This window comes from Capra hircus, chromosome 3 (genome assembly GCF_001704415.2).
Source record: "Capra hircus breed San Clemente chromosome 3, ASM170441v1, whole genome shotgun sequence".
Lineage (NCBI taxonomy): Eukaryota > Metazoa > Chordata > Mammalia > Artiodactyla > Bovidae > Capra > Capra hircus.
In genome coordinates, this window is record NC_030810.1 from 66,606,390 (window position 1) to 66,627,719 (window position 21,330).

The following is a 21,330-nucleotide window of genomic DNA, read 5'->3' on the forward strand; positions in this document are numbered from 1 at the left end:
CTGATGCAAAGAGCCAGTTCATTGGAAAAGACCTGCTAATAGAAAAAGACTGACCACACAAGGAGAAGAGACTGCAGATGATTAGAATCTCTGACTCAATGGACATGAGTTTGAGCAAACTCCAGGAGATAGTGGAGGACTGAAGAGCCTGGCGTGCTACCGTCTATGGGATTGCAGAGTCGGAGATGACTTAGCTATTGAACAGCAACAAGGCAATTAACCTCTAAAAGACTTTTCTTTCTTTAATAATCACTGCATGTTGGTTCTATTATTTTTATTGAAAGGAAATAAACAGTATTTCAAAGGAATGTATGCACTCTCATGTTTATTGATGCATTCCTCGCAGTTGACACCATAGGAAAACAACCTGAATGCTCACTAGTGCTTGAAAGAATAAAAAAAGACTTGACACATATACACAATGGAATACTATTTGGCCACAAAAAAGGAGGATATCCTGTCATTGGAGACAACATGGATGGACTTCTAGAACACCTAAGTGAAATAAGTCAGACAGAGAAATACAAGCACTTGATGATATCCCACATGCATCCAATTTGAAAATGTCAATTTTTTCTTCTTGTTCTTCAATTCAGAGCATCTCTAAGGAATTAGAACACATATTTGATTTGAGTTGTCAGTGGAAACAAATATTTATATAGTATAGTTTGCCTTTACATTAAACTTTTCAATTTATTGGTCACATAGCCATTGATACAAAGTTTCTTCCTTTAAAAGGGCAAACCCATTCTTCCTTTTGAACACTTGAGGCCACAACTGGATGGAGCCATTTAAACTCTTCAGTAAAGATGTGTTAACATCTTTGCAGAGGCACAGACTGTGATACATGAAGGTGTTATGCCAGAAAAGTTTCTTTCATTCTGTTAGCCTTAAATCACCTTAGAGACATTATCTGGTGTCTAAAATCTGAAGTATTACCACAGACCTTTTGAGTATTCATGTCTTTCTGGCAATTGAAAACAGTGACACATGTATCCATTTTTTGTTTTTCAAGCAGATAATTACTCTGTACATTCTTTGTCTAAACATACCCTATGGAGATATACAGAAAAAATATATAATTGTTCCTGTACTCAGAGGAACTTTACTTTTATTTGAAAATAAGTACCAGAATTAGTTACACCCGGTCACATCCAACTGGCTGCCATGTCCAATCATGTTATCAATTGAATGCTTGTGTTCTTCAAAATTCATCTAATGAAATCCTAAATGCCAAATTTTCCCCAGTATAATGTTATCTGGAACTGAGGCTTTTAGGAGGAAATCAGGCATGAGGTTGAGACCTTCATGAATCTGATTAGTGCCCTTAAAACAAAAACATAAGAGTTTTCTTTCCTTTTCCCAAAATGTGAGGACACAGCAAGAAAGCTACCATCTATAAACCTGGAGTAGGACGCTTACCAAGAATCCAACAGTGCTGGCACACTGTTTTGGGACTTACAGCCTCCAGAATGGGAGGAATAAACATTTGCTTTGCTAGCCACCCAATCTATGGTAAGTTGTTATAGCAACCTAAGATAAGACAAACTATGATGCTCATTACTATCATTGTATGTACTTGACTTCTGATTATATTTTTTTTTCATTCTTTACAGTGTGGTTTTTTTTTTTTTAATTTTTTTATTTTTTTTTAAATTTTAAAATCTTTAATTCTTACATGCGTTCCCAAACATGAACCCCCCTGGCCTCCATCGTCAGGGCATATCATCCCCAATAACATCAGGGCACCCAGTTCTGCAGTGGTACATCCCCCCTTCTGCATGTGCCTACTGCAGCCAGGCCACCACTGAACATTCAACTGTGATGGGATTCCTCTCACCAGGGCATATTCTTAATGTTTAGTGATCTGCTTCTGCTATCTGAAAAGTATAATTCAATCATAGGAAGTAAATACTACTCTAGCTGTGGTTTCAAAGGGTAACAGGAAAGTTTATACCTTATTTTTGAAGCACATACAAGGAATTAAAAACCAAGGACAAAATGAAAGCAAGGTTAGGATGCAAATTTTATACTTTTTAGTATTCTGATATAATTCATTGAGTAGGCTAATGTCATTTCTAGAGGGAATGAGCAATTTCATCATCTAATAGCAAATTTCACATTTGTTTGCTAGTATTATAATTGTATTACATTTTATGCTTTCCTAGTAACTTATTTACAAAATGGTAATACAATCTTTCTGAAATATGGAGTATATAATGAAAATCATGTGTCCCTTCCCACATGCTGTTCTCCTCAGAAAGAACCAATGATTCCAATTTCTAATGAATCTTTCCAGAGATGTTTTATCTCGATATACATATGGGTGCACATACCTTTTTACTGTGAAAATATTATCCATAATATTTGTATCTTATTTTTTCACTTTATAGTATATCTTCAAGTTTGTTCTATATTCATACAAATAGAGCTGCATTGTCCATTTATTGGCTAAATACAAGGTATTTCAGTATTGCACATACATAAAGTATATTACCAATTTTTATAGATGGACTTCTAACCAGATTCCTGATGGACATTTAACTAGACTCCAATCTTTTGCCTTTAAAAGCAGTCCTTTGATGAACCTCTTTCATGTATGTATGTATATATATGTGTGTGTGTGTGTGTGTGTGTGGGTGGGTGCTCACATATATAATACATGATTTTCCACATATAGATACATATCCTAGAAGTGAACCTGCTATTTCAAAATGTCCATACATTTATTTTATCTAATATGGGCCAGACATTGATATCCTCTAGTAGCCACTTTTATATTTGAAGCTTTGCTGAACAAAAGTGAAAAAAGCATGCATATCAAAAAGAAGCCAGAACATATATCCATGCTCAATAATTTTTTGAAAGGAGAGCTACTTTTTAAATAAAGAGCCTACCCCTTTCACAATCTGCCCAAGAAGTTTAGCTGGAGAACTCAATATTGAAGTGAGCTCATCACCAAATTTGTCCAAGGCTTTTGTAACCCAGGGAGTATCCTCTTCTTTAGTATCATCAATCATATTTTTTAACTGATTTATTTCTTCACTCATCAACTCAGATTTCTCTCTAAAACCTTCATTAAGCAGAGTTTCTTGGACCTAGAAATAAAGCAGAGAGGGAAGTAATATGTTTTAAATTCTCATTTTTTTCAAAGACTACATTTTGCATTTAAGAGCTTTGTCAAACTATCTTTGTTTTACTCGTAAAATTGTTCTCTCTTACTCAATCATGAAAGGAGAGTTTTGTAACAGGGACTATTTCCTGGTTTTGACAGGAACATTAAGAGAAAGTGTAGTTTACAGCCTTGCTAATATTCACACACTATTGGGTTTTGCCAGGAGGCTAAGCCTCATATGAGGACAAATGTTATGCATTTCAGATAAATGTTATGCATTTCAGAGGTAACCTTGGATCAAACTGCAATAATTCTAAAGATGGTAAGAATTATAGAAATCTGTTATAAGGACATCCAGGTAGACAATGAGAGAATTCTCTCTATGCCACACAGTATCAGGTATCTATCCACCCCTGGAGACAATGCAGCAAGTTTAGAAGCTGCCGCATCCCAGTGTTTTTAAGTTTGGACATTTTTTATAGTTTTATCTCAGCATAGATCTGTCTCTGGGCCTATGGCTGAGAACAGAGTTCCTGGTAATTGGCAGGGATCCTGAAAGCAAACCAGTTGCTGCTTATACTAAATATATGCTGTTGCAATATCTGTCTAATTGAGCTTCACGGGATCATTTAAATTTCCCCAAATAGCTACTTAAACCCTATTTATAATTTCCAAGGGTTTGAAGTATCAATACTCATCCTGAAATCTCCAAAGTCTACATATATAGTAGAAATTAAAGCCTTCTTTTCTAAAAAAAGAATAATTCTAAGGGTTTTAATGAATCAGAAGCAGTAAATGGCAATGATGCTTCCTCCTTGGTCTTGCTGTAAACTTCGCCCATCCCTTCCTGAGGTCCCATGGTAATGACCATCAAACACAACTAAGGCCACAGCCTGACTTACCTTCAGCTTATGCTCCAACATCATATTCATCTCTCTCAGTAGGTTTTCTCTTTCATTCTCCAGCTTCTCTGTCAGCTGGGCTATGTTTTCCTGGAAACTCTTCTGTTGTGCCTCCATCTCCTGCTGCTGCTCCTGCAGTTTCTGTTTCAGCAGCTCCTGTTCCTTCTCAGCTATTTCATTCCTGGCCCGCGTTTCTGCCCCAGGAAGGTTCAGAAAGGAATAAAAGTAAGATGAAGACAGATCTTTATGCTGAGAGCTCAGAGACCAAACCAAATTAGAAAGAGAGGAGAAATCTCTGAATTCCCACTGCCATACCCCACACCTCAAACCCTGTGTCCACACCATCAAGAGCACATTTCAGAATGTAATGGGAAAGACTCTTTTGGCTGACATCTAACCACATCCAACCACATCTCCTCTTGCTGTTTTCAGATGTAGTAGAGCTTTTTCACAGGAGAGGAAGTTCCTTGTATCAGGAAGACTTTGCTCTCGTACCTATTAGAGGTCACTGCAGGAACCTACCCATCCCACTGTGAGCAGAGTGCTACCCCATACCTGCTGCAGTCTTCTCCCCATCAGTGAGTGCTTTATCTGCCTGCAGGATGGATTTCTCTAATGCTTCTTGTGACTGAAGAAAGCTCTGGAGGACTTCATTTGCCTGGGGAACCACAAAGGAACATAGAACTTAGATTTCCACTAAGAAGATTAGTGCTGCAAAAACATGTATGTAATTTTTGTTTCATGTTTAAAATCCTGTGGTGGTTCCCTACAGCAAGTCCAGGCTCCATACTCATGTTTTGAGAATACATATCTCTACTCTACTCAGGAATAAATTTCGAGTAGTAGATCTGAAGAGCTAAAACTGTCATGATATCTCCATGCTCTCTCATTACCCACACCTAGTTCTGTGCTCTCAGATTTTCAGGAGAACCCTCTAGACTCTATTCTGTAGACTCCCCATGCTCTATGTGTCCTCACCTTCACTCCTTTTCTGGGCACTTGATGATAATCCTGTTCAAACCTTTCCTTCGCTTTCCTGTAGAGTTCATAACCTCCAGGAACAGAAAAAGTGCCCGCTGAAATACTTTCCATTAGGGTCTTGGAAATCTCATCAAGTTTAACCTGGCAGTATTTGACAGATGCCTCTTCATTCTGCAACACAAAATCCTCCTTCTTATTCTTTATGATTTCCTGGAAGTGAAATGTAGAGGGATGTCACCAGAAGAACGAAAAGAAGAGATAAAATTTCAAAGAATTTGATAGAAAGAATGGTCTAACTGCTGTCCTCATGAGAAAAATATTTTGCTGGAGGACACGAAATTAAATCTGCAAGCAATAAATGCTGGAGAGGGTGTGGAGAAAAGGGAACCCTCCTACACTGTTGGTGGGAATACAAACTAGTACAGCCACTATGGAGAACAGTGTGGAGACTCCTTAAAAAATTGCAAATAGAACTACCTTATGACCCAGCAATCCCACTGCTGGGCATACACACCGAGGAAACCAGAATTGAAAGAGACACATGTACCCCAATGTTCATCGCAGCACTGTTTATAATAGCCAGGACATGGAAACAACCTAAATGTCCATCAGCAGATGAATGGATAAGAAAGCTGTGGTACATATACACAATGGAGTATTACTCAGCCATTAAAAAGAATTCATTTGAATCAGTTCTGATGAGATGGATGAAACTGGAGCCGATTATACAGAGTGAAGTAAGCCAGAGAGAAAAACACCAATACAGTATACTAACACATATATATGGAATTTAGAAAGATGGCAATGACAACCCTGTGTGCAAGACAGGAAAAAAGACACAGATGTGTATAATGGACTTTTGGACTCAGAGGGAGAGGGAGAGTGTGGGATGATTTGGGAGAATGGCATTCTAACATGTATACTATCATGTAAGAATTGAATCGCCAGTCTATGTCTGATGCAGGATACAGCATGCTTGGGGCTGGTGCCTGGGGATGACCCACAGAGATGTTATGGGGAGGGAGGTGGGAGGGGGGGTTCATGTTTGGGAATGCATGTAAGAATTAAAGATTTTAAAATTAAAAAAATAAATAAATAAATAAATAAAACAATCACAAGTTCTGGTTTACTCCCAACCCTGAAAACTCTCTGAAAGACCACAGGAAAGTTTCTCAACCTCCCTTCAGGTTCTTCATCTGAAATGTTGGTGTTGCATTATCTAATCTCTACGGTTCTTGCAGCTATAATAGTCATTGATTCTATATTCAATGATACAGCAAGGAGCAACCCAGGTTGAAAATGGTCTGGCATAAGGGTCTGATTAGAGAAATTTGGATTCTTCTTCATGGGATGATGTTCACAGAAAACTAAAGCAACTTAAGAATGACTTTTGGGTGTTCCAGACATACTTGGAATCCAAAGACATATATACTTTAGGAGGATATATATTCTGATTTTTCATCAGAAAACTAGAGAGATTTCTAGATAAACTACTGAGGTTTAACACAATAAAACACAAAATATACTCCTTTGTAACTCTATCCTTCCTGAGAACACAGACTACTTTTGAGTGAAGGGTGAGACATGTGGCTAGTAATGGCATTTCTACGTTTCATTCATCAAGGGGAGGAAAGAAATGGTAAATATTAAGACAAATTACCACAAGATTCTTCTGGAACTCATGATTTTCATCCTTGAAGGAGTGCTCCATGAAGATGGCAATGGCTTCCTTCTCATAGGCTGCATGCACCTCCAGCAGCTCCTGGAACGTGTCTGTGGGGAGGCTCAGTCGCTGGGTCATCTTCTCACTGTAGTGGTCAGCTGCCTTTTGCACAGCTGCTGAGTTCTCCAGCTGGGCCAGAGATATGACTGCATTCTCCAAACAAGGTACAGCTCCACTGTTGATGGTATCCACGTAGGTCACAACCAACTTTCCCAGCCCTGAAAAGGCCATCAAATTTAAGGAATAAATATCAAGTCATTGGTCCATAAAATACAAGATTATGGGATTACAATTCTAAAGGCTCTCTCTCTCTCTCTCTCTCTCTCTCTCTCACACACACACACACACACACACAACACACACACACACACACACACACAGAGCCATATCTCCTTCTACTATCATCACCTTTGTTTTCCTACTGACTTCACTTTTATGGTTCTTGGGGCTAAAAAAATTGAAAATCTACCTGCATCCAACATATTAAGGAGTATCTGAAAAATATAGTATCCTACTAAAAACTTGAAAGCAAAATACCTTACATAGGTATTCAGATAAGACAGGGCATATCAGATTTTATTTATACCTAATTCTGAGGCATTAAAGGTACTTCCAGAGATTTATAGGCTGTTACTGATATTTGAACCACACAAAACTCTCAAAATATTTTTTACTTTCTCCTTGCAAAGAACTTTTATTGTATAAGGTTTCCCCTGAAAAAATGGTATATTCTGTTTTTATACTGAGACAGTGATTTTTATTCTGAATAGAGAAATTTTTCAGATAAATGGAAGTCACAGATATCAGTGACAAAATATGCAGTTTATGGGAGAGATTTATAATCCCCCAGATATTGTTCAGTTGCTCAGTCCTGTCCAACTCTTCATGACCCTTTGGACTGCAGCATGCCAGGCTTCCCTGTCCTTCACCATCTCCTAGAGCTCAAACTCAAGTCCATTGAGTCAGTGATGCCATCCAACCATCTCATCCTTTGTCATCCCCTTCTCCTCCTGCACTCAATCTTTCCCAGCATCAGGGTTTTTTCAGTGAGTCAGTTCTTTCCATCAGGTGGCCAAAGTATTGGAGCTTCAGCTTCAGCATCAGTCCTTCCAATGAATATTCAGGACTGCTTCCTTTTAGCATTAACTGGTTAAATCTCCTTGCAATCCAAGGGATTCTCAAGAGTCTTCTCCAGCATCACAGTTCAAAAGCATGAATTCTTTGGTGCTCAGCCTTCTTTATATGATCCAGCTCTCACATCCATACATGACTATTGGAAAATCCATAGCTTTGACTATACAGACCTCTGTCAGCAAAGTAAAGTCTGTTTTTTAATATGCTGCCTATGTTTGTCACAGCTTTCCTTCCAAGGAGCAAACATCTTTTAATTTCATGGCTGCAGTCACCATCTGCAGTGATTTTGGAGCCCAAGAAAATAAAGTCTCTCAATGTTTTCATTGTTTCACCATCTATTTGCCATGCAGTGATGGGACCAGATGCCTTGATCTTCATCTTCTGAATGCTGAGATTTAAGTGAGCTTTTTCATTCCCTTCTTTCACTTTCATTAAGAGGCTTTTTAGTTCGTCTTCACTTCCTACCATAATGGTGGTGTCATCTGCGTATCTGAGGTTATTAATATTTCTCCCAGCAATGTTGATTCCAGCTTGTGCATCATCCAGCCTGACATTTCGCATGATGTACTCTGTAAATAAGCTAAATAAGCAAGGTGACAATATACAGGCTTGCTGTAGTCTTTTCCCAAATTGGAATCAGTTCATTGTTCCATGTCCAGTTCTAACTGTTGCTTCTTGAGCTGCATAAAGATTTCTCAGGAGGCGAGAAGGTGGTCTGGTATTTCCATCTCTTTAAGAATTTTCATTTAAAAAAATTATTTATTTTAATTGAAGGATAATGACTTTAAATATTGTGATGGTTTTTACCATATATCAACATGAACTGGCCATGAGTATACATGTCTACTCCCATCCTAGCCCCCTTCCCACTTCCCTCCCCACCCTATTCCTCTGAGTTGTCCCAGAGCACCGGCTTTGGGTGCTCTGCTTTATGCATCAAACTTCCACTGGTCATCTGTTTTACAAACGGTAATGTACACATTTCAGTGCTATTCTCTCAAATCATCCAACTCTCACCTTCTCCCACTGAGTCCAGAAGTTCTTTATATCTGTGCCCCTCTGCTGCCCTACATGTAGGATAGTCGATACTGTCTTTCTAAATTTTGCAAATATGCATTAATATATAGTAGTTGTCTTTCTCTTTCTGACTTACTGCACACTGTATAATGGGTTACAGTTTCATCCACCGCATTAGAACTGATTCGAATACATTCCTTTTTATAGCTGAGTTTTTCATTCCAATCCCAAAGAAAGGTAATGCCAAAGAATGCTCAAACTACCGCACAATTGCACTCATCTCACACACTAGTAAAGTAATGCTCAAAATTCTACAGCCCAGGCTTCAGCAATACGTGAACCATGAACTTTCAGATGTTCAAGCTCGTTTTAGAAAAGACAGAGGAACCAGAGATCAAACTGCCAACATCTGCCGGATCATCAAAAAGCAAGAGAGTTCCAGAAAAACATCTATTTCTGCTTTATTTACTATGCCAAAGCCTTGACTGTGTGAATCACAATAAACGGTGGAAAATTCTGAAAGAGATGGGAATACCAGACCACCTGACCTGCCTCTTTAGAAACATATATGCAGGTCAAGAAGCAACAGTTAGAACTGGACATGAAACAACAGACTGGTTCCAAATAGGAAAAGGAGTACATCAAGGCTGTATATTATCACCCTGCTTATTTAACTTATATGCACAGTACATCATGAGAAACACTGGGCTGGAAGAAGCACAAGCTGGCATCAAGATTGTCAGGAGAAATATCAATAACCTCAGATATGCAAATGACACCACCCTTAAGGCAGAAAGTGAAGAACTAAAGAACCTCTTGATGAAAGAGAAAGAGGACAGTGAAAAGATTGGCTTAAAGCTCAACATTCAGAAAACTAAGATCATGGTATCCAGTCCCATCACTTCATGGCAAATAGATGGGGATACAGGAGAAACAGTGGCTGACTTTATTTTGAGGGGCTCCAATATCCCTGCAGATGGTGATTGCAGCCATGAAATTAAAAGACGCTTACTCCTTGGAAGGAAATTTATGACCAACCTAGACAGCATATTAAAAACCAGAGATATTATTTTGTCAACAAAGGTCCTTCTAGTCAAGGCTATGGTTTTTCCCGTAGTCATGTATGGATGTGAGAGTTGGACTATAAAGAAAGCTGAGCACCAAAGAATTGATGCTTTTGTACTGTGGTGTTGGAGAAAACTCTTAAGAGTCCTTTGGACTGCAAGGAGATCCAGCCAGTCCATCCTCCCATCCTCAAGGAGATCAGTCCTGAGTGTTCATTGGAAGGACTGATGTTGAAGCTGAAATTCCAATACTTTGGCCACCTCATATGAAGAGTTGGCTCATTGGAGAAGACCCTGATGCTGGGAAGAATTGAGGGTGGGAGGAGAAGGGGATGACAGAGGATGAGATGGTTGGATGGCATCACCAACTCAATGTTCATGAGTTTGAGTTAACTCTGAGAGTTGGTAATGGACAGGGAGGCCTTGTGTGCTGCGGTTCATGGGGTTGTAAAGAGTTGGACACAACTAAGTGACTGAACTGAAATGAACCGAATATTCCATTGTGTATATGTACCACAACTTCCTTATCAATTCGTCTCTCAATGGACATCTAGGTTGCTTCCATGTCCTAGCTATTGTAAGCAGTGCTGCAATGAACACTGGAGTACATGCATCTCTTTCAATTCTGGTTTCTTCAATGTATATGCCTAGCAGTGGGATTTCTGGGTCATGTGGCAGATCTATTCACAGTTTTGTAAGTAATCTCCACACTGTTCTCCATAGTGGTTGTACAAGTTTGCATTCCCACCAACAGTGTAAGGGGGTTCTCTTTTCTCCACATCCTCTGCAGCAGTTATTGTTTGTAGACTTTTTCATGATGGCCATTCTGACCAGTGTGAGATGATATGTCAAAGTGGTTTTGATTTGCATTTCTCTAATGAGAGATGTTGAGAGCATCTTTTCATGTTTTTATTAGCCATGTCTATGTTTTCTTTGGAGAAATGTCTGTTTAGGTTTTTTGCTCAGGTTTTTATTGGGTTGTTCATTTTTCTGGTATTGAGCTACATGAGTAGCTTGTGTGTTTGGGAGATTAATTTTTTGTCAGTTGCTTCATTTGTTATTATTTTCTTTCATTCTGAATGCTATCTTTTCACCTTGCTTATAGTTTCCTTTTTTGTGCAAAAGTTTTTAACTTTAATTAGGTTCTATTTGTTTATCATTTTTTTTCTTTGTTCCGCATCCTATCTTTGCTTTTATTTCCATTACTCTGGGAGGTGGGTCATAGAGAATCTTGCTGTCATTTATTCCAAAGAGTATACTGCTTATATTTTTCTGTGTCTGTGGAGGCTCAGTCTCTAGGTCATCTTCTCACTGTAGTGGCCAGCTGCCTTCTGCACAGCTGCTGAGTTCTCCAGATGAACCAGAGTCATCACTGCATTCTCCAAACTAAGTACAGTTCCACTATTGATGGTATTCACGTAGGTCACAACCAAATTTCCCAGCCCTAAATAGGTCATCAAATTTAAGGGATAAATATCAAGTCATTGGTCCATAAAATACAAGATTATGGGATTACAATTCTAAAGTCTCTCTCTCTCTCTCACACACACACACACACACAAACACACAGAGCCATATCTCCTTTTACTATCATCACCTTTGTTTTCCTACTGACTCTTCACTTTTATGGCTCTTCAGGCCTTGGGGCTAAAAAAAATAGTTAAAAATCTACCCGTATCCAACATATTAAGGAATATCTGAAAAATATAGTATCCTACTAAAACCTTAAAAGCAAAATAGCTTACATAGGTATTCAGATAAGACAGGGCATATCAGATTTTATTTATTTCTAATTCTGAAGCTTTAAAGATACTTTCAGAGATTTATAGGCTGTTACTGATTTTTGAACCACACAAAACTCTCAAAATATTTTTTGTTTTCACCTTGCAAAGAAGTTTTATTTTATAAGGCTTCCCCTGAGAAAATGGTATATTCTGTTTTTATACTGAGACAGTGATTTTTATTCTGAATAGAGAAATTTTTCAGATAAATGGAAGTCACAGATATCAATGACAAAATATGCAGTTTATGGGAGAGATTTATAATCCCCCAAATAAGATAATTATAAAATATGCACATTTTTTTCATGGAGTGTGAATATCCATAAGCCCAGAATTCCATATAAAATCCAACAGAAATACTGAAAAACACATTATATAAAATATCTGCAGTATGTTGCTACTCATAGTAATAGGACAAAAAGACTTACAATTTCCAGTGACTGGGACTCCCTCTCTGAGTGTCTTGGTTTTTGCATTGGTGAAGATGTAAGAACAGAATTCTTTTGTTTTTTCCTGGAATTTAGGATTCAGTTGGTTTTCAGACGCATTCTCAATATCAGCTAGGAGTTTTTTGTCATTTGTTGGTCGGTCAAAGACAAAACACTTCCTTGTTGGAAAGAATTCCCTGATGCACTCTCTGCATAAATTTGATATTTGTACATTCATATTCTTGCCTAAGGGACAGAGAAACAGAGATTAAAGCAGAGACAGTCTTGCAGCAAGAGAGGCAAAAATGTTCATGACAGATTTGTGTATTCTTGTTGACTTTTATGGTAATAACTCCTTTAAAACAGACATGCAGTACTTCTTAGCACATCAGACATAATCTATGACTGTCTATATCAGACACAAATGATATAACCAGAGAGAAATTTGGGGAGATGTCTAATCCAGTAAAAGAAACCTATGGCTAGCATCCCCAGAACTGAACATGGTAGAATATTTCTCTGTTAGATGTTTGCTGTACTAACGGTTAAAAGAATAAAAGGTCAAATGTAAATGTTTGCTCTACTTAGTCTTATGTGAGAAATGATCTGTGGGACCAAAAAGAAGAGCCACAAACAAGATAGTGGACAATATCAGAAATGTTAGGAACGAAATTTGATTATTGAAGGAGAACTATTTTGATGTTAAAATTATTTGTACAAAGCTACATATTTTTAGCAAAAACCTCTGAAAGGTAAGTGTAACTAAACTGATATTTTAAGATATCACCATTAATCTCTTTGTGATAAAGGATTATGTTTGATTTGACAGTGGTTCTGTCTAGTCCATTTCCCAATAATTTTTTGAAAACCATAAATACAAATATGAAAGCAAGAAATAAGTAGATTAGAATTAATATTCCTCTCAGGTTTCACAAGGTGCACATCACTATGAATGTAACCCTTTCCACTAACAAGTTGGTGGTGGTCATTCAGTCACTAAGTTATGCTCGACTCTTGCAATCCCATGAACAGTGGCCCACCAGGCTCCTCTGTCCATGGGATTCTCCAGGCAAGAATACTGGAATGGGTGCCATTTCCTTCTCCAGGGGATCATCCCGACCCAGGAATTGAACCTGCATCTCTTGCTTTGCAGACAGATTCTTTAGCAACTGAGCTACGAAGGAAGCCCTTAAACTAACATACTATTTGCAAATTATATAATGAAAAAGTAAGTGGGAATTAAAAGAAGCTGTGATTTGAAAATGAAGTGAACATTCTGATAATTATCAGAAATATTGATAAGTCATAGATTAAAAAGCACACTCCAGGTTTATTTAGAACATAAAGTCATTTTGTAGATGATATAACTATACAAGAATTAGAACAATTTATCCCTTTTTGAGAAAAATAACATGTAACTGTGTGATTTTTTTCACTACACAGACTTTTCTTTGTAATTTCTCATATTGCAATTATCTAGTATATTGTTTTCCCTACTAGAGAAAAGCAGAAACTAAAATAGGAGCACAAGTGACTGACTTCAGAAGGATTTAGCACTGAATGTAATCTCGGTGATAAATTAAAAATTGCATAAAGAAAAAATTGGCCTTTGAATAATTTCACTCATACTTTTCTTAAGTAAACTTAAAATTCAGTTCCCAGAGCTTTGCAACCCACTTTCTAATTACCATTTCTACAGATGTTAATCTCAAATATAAATGTGACCGTAGAGATGATGGACAGTACTTAGGAGATCCCACGCTCTATTCAAACACCCACTGCCCAGGCCATGCCCTGTAACCTTTAACCAGCTTCAAGGCATTGTCCAGGTATTGATCTTCTGTGATAGGATGACCATTTAACTTTAGCTCCAGGGTGAAATCCCGTACAGCCCATATAAAGTCTGGAAAGAAAGCCACAAATTCTGCGCAATCTTCTTCTCCATCAGGGCTGGGAGAGGACTTGGCTTTGATTAGTTGTGTGAGCTCTGTCACATAACTAGGACTTGATTAAGGAAAAGAAATTCCTTACTCACAATTCCCACATTCCTAATAAAAATTAAAAACTTTCTCTTTAGTTCTGAGTCCCCTTTGCACCATTAAAGGCAACTTTGTGGCAGGGAAGGAAATGTGATTCCATCTCCATCCCCATAAACTCAGTGAAACTTGATAGTTCAGTTCCTAGAAGGATACTGCAGGTGCTCCAGGGCCTGGTTGTTGATGGTGCTCATACTGTTATAGATAAAGGTGCTGCACAGAAGCACGGCCAAAGCAAAGATCCATGAGTCATTCTTGGAATCACCCTAGAGAGCACATTAAAACAACAGATTTAAGAGTTTACTTGTAAATTAGAAATGTATTCATAGACTTATTCTATCATGTCCTTATTTATTATTTCAGCTGGCCTAATCACCATGCAAAGAAATTGTTTGAAGACAGACATATTGGCTTTGACAATTACAAAGGCATTTCTTGTGATTACAATAGTGAGTGAAGTGAAGTCACTCAGTCTTGTCCAACTCTTTGTGACCCCATGGACTGTAGCCTACCAGGCTCCTCCATCCTTGGGATTTTCCAGGCAAGAATACTGGAGTGGGTTGCCATTTCTTTCTCCAGGAGATCTTCCTGACCCAGGGATTGAATCCAGCTCTCCTGCATTGTAGGTAGATGAGTTACCCTTTGAGCCACCATATTTTCAAATAAAAGAGGATTCTTCATAGGGATTTTTTGGTCCTCAATTAAAGGAAATAAAATAACCGTACTGGTGTATAGTTATTCTTTGATGAATGTTAGAACATATTCATTATGCACACATGTATTAATCATAAGTGATATAAAATAAACATAGTTGGCACAACTGGGTATTTAAATTATATCCAAACAATAAATAAGCTACTGTACATTTCTCAATATTCTTAGATTTAAAAATGCAGCACGTTTGAGTTAAGATGATAGAATTGGAATAGTAGGACCTTGGGTTTACTTCCTCCAACAAGCACATTAAGAATAAATCTACAAGTGGACCCATTCACACAGAGCATGTGCTGAACACTAGTAGAGGACCTCATACATCTAAAAGAACAAGAAAAGTTCTCCACATAACTGGGTAGGATCCTTAAGAAAAGGAAGAAAAGAAAGAAATGGGAGGGGACCAACATCCTGATGGGGAGCTGATGGAAAAGAGAGGTTACCATACCCAAGGAAGCTTCCTCACCAGTGACGAGATCAGTTGAAAAAGTAGGGGAGTTTGGGGGCTATTGAGTAAAGTGCAGATGGTGGTCTGTGGCAGGCAGAACAGAGAGAGAGTTATACAGGTGGTCCATGCCACAGCCGTGTGTGCTCCAGCCTGAGACGTGTTTCTGCCAATGGTGGGGTGGACTGGGTGTTGAAGCGTGGGGTTTAGAGCACAAACCTGGGAAAAGGACTGCTGCAGGCTGCACGGAGACAGCCTGAGGGGATGGGAGTGAGGAGCTCCACAGGCAGGAATACTCTTCCTCTAAATGCTCTTAGAGGAAGCACAGACTGCCACAGGAGCAAGGTGCCACTGTTGAGTAGCACACAGAGGGCAGGGCCACCATCATGGCCTCTCTCCCCAAACTCCAGCCCCTGATGCTTGGGGCACTTGGAGGACTCCTATCAGAGCAAGTGTGTGTGCCCCAGTCATTGCTGCCTTGTCCTACTTAACAACTGAGTGAGCATGTGTGCCTGGTCAGTAGCAACCTCTTGCCCCTCCCTCCTTAGTGAACAAATGTGGTCTAGTCAGTAGCTGCCTTCACCCCCCTCTCTCCTGGGTGGTGTTGAAACCAAAGCTGAGCCCCAGGGGCTGTGGGGCTAAGGAAGAAGAACTGAAACTTCTTTTTATAGCTGCAGAAGCCAAGGGTTAAACCCCCATGAATGGCTTGGGAAAAGGTGCCTATAGAACATCTGAATGGACAGTGAGTGCTCCCACAACTGAGATGGGTCTTGCTTTAGTGACTGTGGACTGTGTACCCTTCAACATGACCCTGTCTTCCAAGGGGATAAGACCCAGCCCCTCCCACCAAAGGGCAGACCCCAGTCCCTCTCAACAGGAAGATTACATAAGCCCGTGGATTAAACTAACCCACAAAGGGACAGATACCAGAAATAAGAAGAACTATGACCCTGCAAAATAAGACCACAAGCAGAGTAAGTGAGAAAAAACAGAGATTACAGAGATTATATTACAGAGATTATATTACAGAGAAATACCATGCAGACAAAGAAAGAAAGTGAAAGTGAAGTCGCTCAGTTGTGTCCGACTCTTTGTGACCCCATGGACTATAGCCTACCAGGCTCCTCCGTCCATGGAATTCTCCAGGCAAGAATACTGGAGTGGGTTGCCATTTCTTCCTCCAGGGGATCTTCCTGACCTAGGGATCAAACCCAGGTCTCCCACATTGCAGGCAGACACTTTACCATCTGAGCCACCAGGGAAGCCCAGTGCAGACAAAGGAGCAAGGTAAAAACCTACAAGACCAAATAAATGAAGAAGAGACTGGCAATCTACTTCCAAAAGAATGACTTCCCTGGAAGCTCAGACAGTCAAAAAATCTGCCTGCAATGCAGGAGGCCTCCTTTCAATCCCTAGGTTAGGAAGGTCCCCTGGAGAAGGGAATGGCTACCCACTCCAGTATTCTTGCTTGGAGAATCACATGGACAGAGGAGCCTAGTGGGCTACTGTCCATGGGGTCACAAAGCTGAATCAGACTGAGCAACTAACACTTTCACTTTCAAAGACAGAAAAGATGATTCAAGAAAAATAAAGGAGGCATTAATTGAGAAGATAAAAGAAATTTTTAATAAAGATGTAGAAGAACTAAAGAACAAACAGTGATGAATAATAAAATAACTGAAATTTTAAAATATATACTAGTAGGAATCAATAACAGAATAACAAGAGCAAAAGAATGAATAAGTGACCTGGAAGACAAATGGTGGAAATCTCTGCTGTTAAAACAAGATAAAGAAAAGAAATAAAAAGAAATGAGGAAAGTCTCAGAGATCTCTGGGGCAACATTAAATGTATGAATATTCTAACAATAGGGATCTCAGAAAAAAGAGAAAAGGTATGAGAAAATATTTGAAGAGATTTTAGTCGAATTCTCTAACAAGAGAAAGCAATGGTCACCCAAGTCCTGGAAATGCATAAAGTTCCATAAAGGATAAGTTCAACAAGAGACATGCTGAGACATATATTAAACAAATTAACAAGAATTAAATACAAATAAAAATATTAAAAGCAGCGGGGGAAAGCAACAAATAACACACAAGGGAATCTCCATAATGTTATCAACAGATTTTTCAGCAGAGACTCAGAAAGCAAGAAGGAAATGGCATGATATATTTAAAGTGATGAAAGGGAAAAACCTACAACCAAGAATATTATACCTAACAAGGTTCTCATTCAGATTTAATGAAGAAATCAAAAGCTTTACAGACAAGCAAACCTAAGAGAATTCAGTGCCACCAAACCAGTTTTGCAACATATGCTAAAAGAACTTCTCTATGTGGGAAACACAAGAGAAAAGGGAAAAAAGAAAGGAAACAAAGACCAACAGAAAACAAACACAAAACAATTAAGAAAATGTTAACAAAAACATATATATTGATAATTACATTAAATGCAAATGCATTAAATGCTCCAACCAAATGACATAGACTGGATGACTGCATACACACAAGGCCTGTATAAATACCATCTACAGGAGACCCACTTCAGACCTAAAGAAACACACAGACTGAAAGTGAGGGGATGTAAAAAGACATTTCTTGTAAATAGAGGTCAAAAGAAAGCTGAAGTAGCAATACTCATATCCAACAAAGTAGACTTTAAAATAAAGAATGTTATGCAAAATAATGAATGATACTACATAATGATCAAGGGATTCAATTCAAGAAAAAGATAGAACAATTGTATATATATATGTACCAACACAGGAGCACCTCAATACATAAGGCAAAGGCTAAAATCCTAAAAAGAGGAAATCAACAGTAACATAATAATAGTGCGGGGCTTAAATACTCCACATACACCAATGGAAAAATCATCCAAACAAAAAATTAAGAGGGAAATGCAAGCCTAAGATGACAGACCTAAGCCTAATAGACCTAAGATGGTCTATTAGGTCAGATAGACTTAATTGATATTTATAGACCATTCAGTCCAAAGGACCAGGATACACTCTCTTCTCAAGTACATGTACGACATTCTCCATATTATAGATCAAATGTTGCATCACAAATCAAACCTCAGTAAATTTAAGAAAGGTGGAATCATATCCTGCATCTTGTCCAACCACAACACTAAGAGATGAGTAATTATCAATAATCAGAGGGAAAGAAACTGTAAAGAACACAAACGCATGGTGGCTAAATACTTAATAATGCATTATTAAATAATCAATGGATCACTGAAGAAACCAAACAGGAAGCCAAAAAAGTGCTTAGAGACAAATGACAAAATCATGATGATCCAAAAGTTTTGGAGTGCAGTGAAAGCAGTTCTAAGGGAGGTTTTACCAATACAATCTTACCTTGAGAAACAAGAAAAATCTAAAGTAAACAGCCTGTCATAACACCTAAAATAACTAGAGAAAAAAAAAAAAAAAAACCCCAAAGTTAGAAGGAAATAAATCACAAAGATCAGAGCAGAAATAAAGACAAAACTACAATAGCAAAGATCAATGAAACTAAAAGCTGGCTCTCTGAGAAGATAAACAAAATTGATAACCTTTAGCAAGACTCCTCAGGAAAAAAGGGAGAAGATCCAAATCAATAAAACTAGAAAGGAAAAAAAAGACATTCCAATGGTCACTACAGAAACACAAAGAATCACAAAAGATTACTACAAGCAACTATATGCCAATAAAATGGATAATCTAAAAGAAAAGGACAAAGTCTAAGAAAACTACAACTTTCTAAGACTGAACCAGGAAGAAACAGAGAATATTAATAGACCAAGCACAAGTACTGAAATGGAAATTTTTATTAAATATCTTTCAACAAGCAAAAGTCCAGGACCAGATGGTTTCACAGGTGAATTCTATCAAACATTTAGAGAAGAGTTAACATCTACTCTTAGGAAACTCTTTCATAAAATTGCAGAGGAGGAATACTGCCAAGCTCATTCTACGAGCCATCACCACCCTGATACCGAAACCAGACAAAGATATCACATTAAAGGAAAACACATACAAACATCACTGATGAACATAAATGCAAAATCCTCAACAAAGTACTAGCATACTGAATCCAACAACACATTTAAAGATCATACACCATGATTAAGCGGTTTTAGTGCAAGAATTCAAGGATTTTTCAATATTTGCAAATCAATGTGTTACACCACATCAACAAACTGAAGAATAAAAACCATATGATCATCTCAATAGATGCAAAAAAAAAAAAAGCTTTTGACAAAATTCACCAACAATTTATGATAAAAAAGATAGAAAGTGGACAATAGAGGAAACCTACCTCACTATAATAATGGCCATATATGACAAACCCAAAGCAAACATCATTCTCAATGGTGAAAGACTGAAATCATTTCCTCTAAGATTAGGAGCAAGGCAAAGATGTCCACTATTGCCACTATTAAGCAACACAGTTTTGGAAGTCTTAGCCACAGCATTCAGAGAAGGAAAAGAAAGAAAAGGAATCCAAACTGGAAAGAAGTAAAACTGTCACTATTTGCAGATAATATGATACTACACATGGAAAACCCTAAAGATACTCCCAGAAAACTCCTTTAGGTCATCAATTTTTTTCCTGGTAAAATTCCAGAAACAAAATTAATGCACAGATATCTCTTGTGTTCCTATACACTTACAATGAAAAATCACCTAGTGTAATTATGGGAACAATCCCATTTCCCATTGCATCAAAAACATAAAATAGCTAGGAATAAACCTATCCAATGAGGCAAAACATCTGTACTCATAAAACTATAAGATACAAATGAAAGAAATAAAAGATGACACAGATGGATTGGTATAATGTGTTCTTGGATTGGAAGAATGAATATTGTTAAAATGAGCATACCTGACACAGTCTACAAATTCAATATAATTTTTATCAAATTACCAATGGCATTTGTCACAGAATCACAACAACAACAACAACAACAAAAATGTTTAAACTTGTGTGGAGACACAGACCCTGAACAGCCAGAGCAGTCTTGAGAAAGAAAAATGGAGCTGGAGAAATCAGGTTTCCTGGCTTCAGACTATACTATCAAGCTGCAGTCATCAAAACATTGTGATACTGGCACAAAAATAGAAATATAGATCAGTGGAACAGGACGGAAAACCCAGAAATAAAGCCACGCACCTATGGTCAATTTGTCTATGACAAAGGAGGCAATAGTGCACAATGATGGAAAGACAATTTCTTCAACAAATGGTGCAGGGAAAACTGGAGAGCTACATGGAAAAAATGAAATTAGATTAATTTTCAACACCATACACACACACACAAAGCTCAAAATGGATTAAAGACCTAAATATGAGCAGGACACTATAAAACACCTAGAGGGAAACATAGGCAGAACAATCTCTGAGATAAATTGCAACAATATCTTTGTTGATCCATCTCCCAGAATAGTGGAAATAAAAACAAAAATAAACAAATGGGACCTACTTTAGCTCAAAATATTTGGCACAACAAAGTAAACAATAAAAAGATGAAAATACCACCCATAGATTCAGAGAAAATATTTACAAATGATCTGACTGACATGGTATCAGTCTCCAAAATTTATAATCAGCTCATAATACTTAACAGCATCAAAACAAACAACCCAATCAAAAATGAGCAGAAGACCTACATAGACATTTCTCCAAAGAAGACATACAGATGGCCAAGAGGCACATGAAGAGATATTCAACATTGCTAGTTATTAGAGAAATGCAAATCAAAAATACAAAGAGATATCATGTCATACCAGTCAGAGTGGCTATCATCAAGAAATCCTCAAATTATAAATGCTAAAGAGGGTGTGGAGAGAAGAGAACCCTCTTACCCAGTTGGTGGGAAGATAAATTTGTACAGCCACTCCAACTGTATGGAGGTTGCTTAAAAAGCTAAACATAGAGCTACCATATGACCCTGAAATTCCACTCTTGAGCATATACCTGGAGAAAAATATGATCTAAAAGGACACAT

At 37.9% G+C, this 21,330-nt stretch overlaps 1 protein-coding gene across 1 annotated transcript in view; it reads right to left on the minus strand.

The window, feature by feature from the left end:
* The window catches only part of LOC102174832 (guanylate-binding protein 6-like), a 39,700-nt gene that overhangs the window by 16,005 nt on the left and 2,365 nt on the right, over positions 1-21,330 (minus strand). The window contains exons 3-11 of the mRNA XM_018046504.1: positions 14,338-14,447; positions 13,947-14,143; positions 12,146-12,391; positions 6,659-6,939; positions 4,996-5,208; positions 4,573-4,675; positions 4,018-4,211; positions 2,878-3,098; positions 2,337-2,343 (exon numbers count right to left, since the gene is read on the minus strand). Of these exons, the coding sequence (XP_017901993.1) occupies positions 2,337-2,343; positions 2,878-3,098; positions 4,018-4,211; positions 4,573-4,675; positions 4,996-5,208; positions 6,659-6,939; positions 12,146-12,391; positions 13,947-14,143; positions 14,338-14,447 (1,572 nt within the window). The remainder of the gene's footprint in view (positions 1-2,336; positions 2,344-2,877; positions 3,099-4,017; positions 4,212-4,572; positions 4,676-4,995; positions 5,209-6,658; positions 6,940-12,145; positions 12,392-13,946; positions 14,144-14,337; positions 14,448-21,330) is intronic.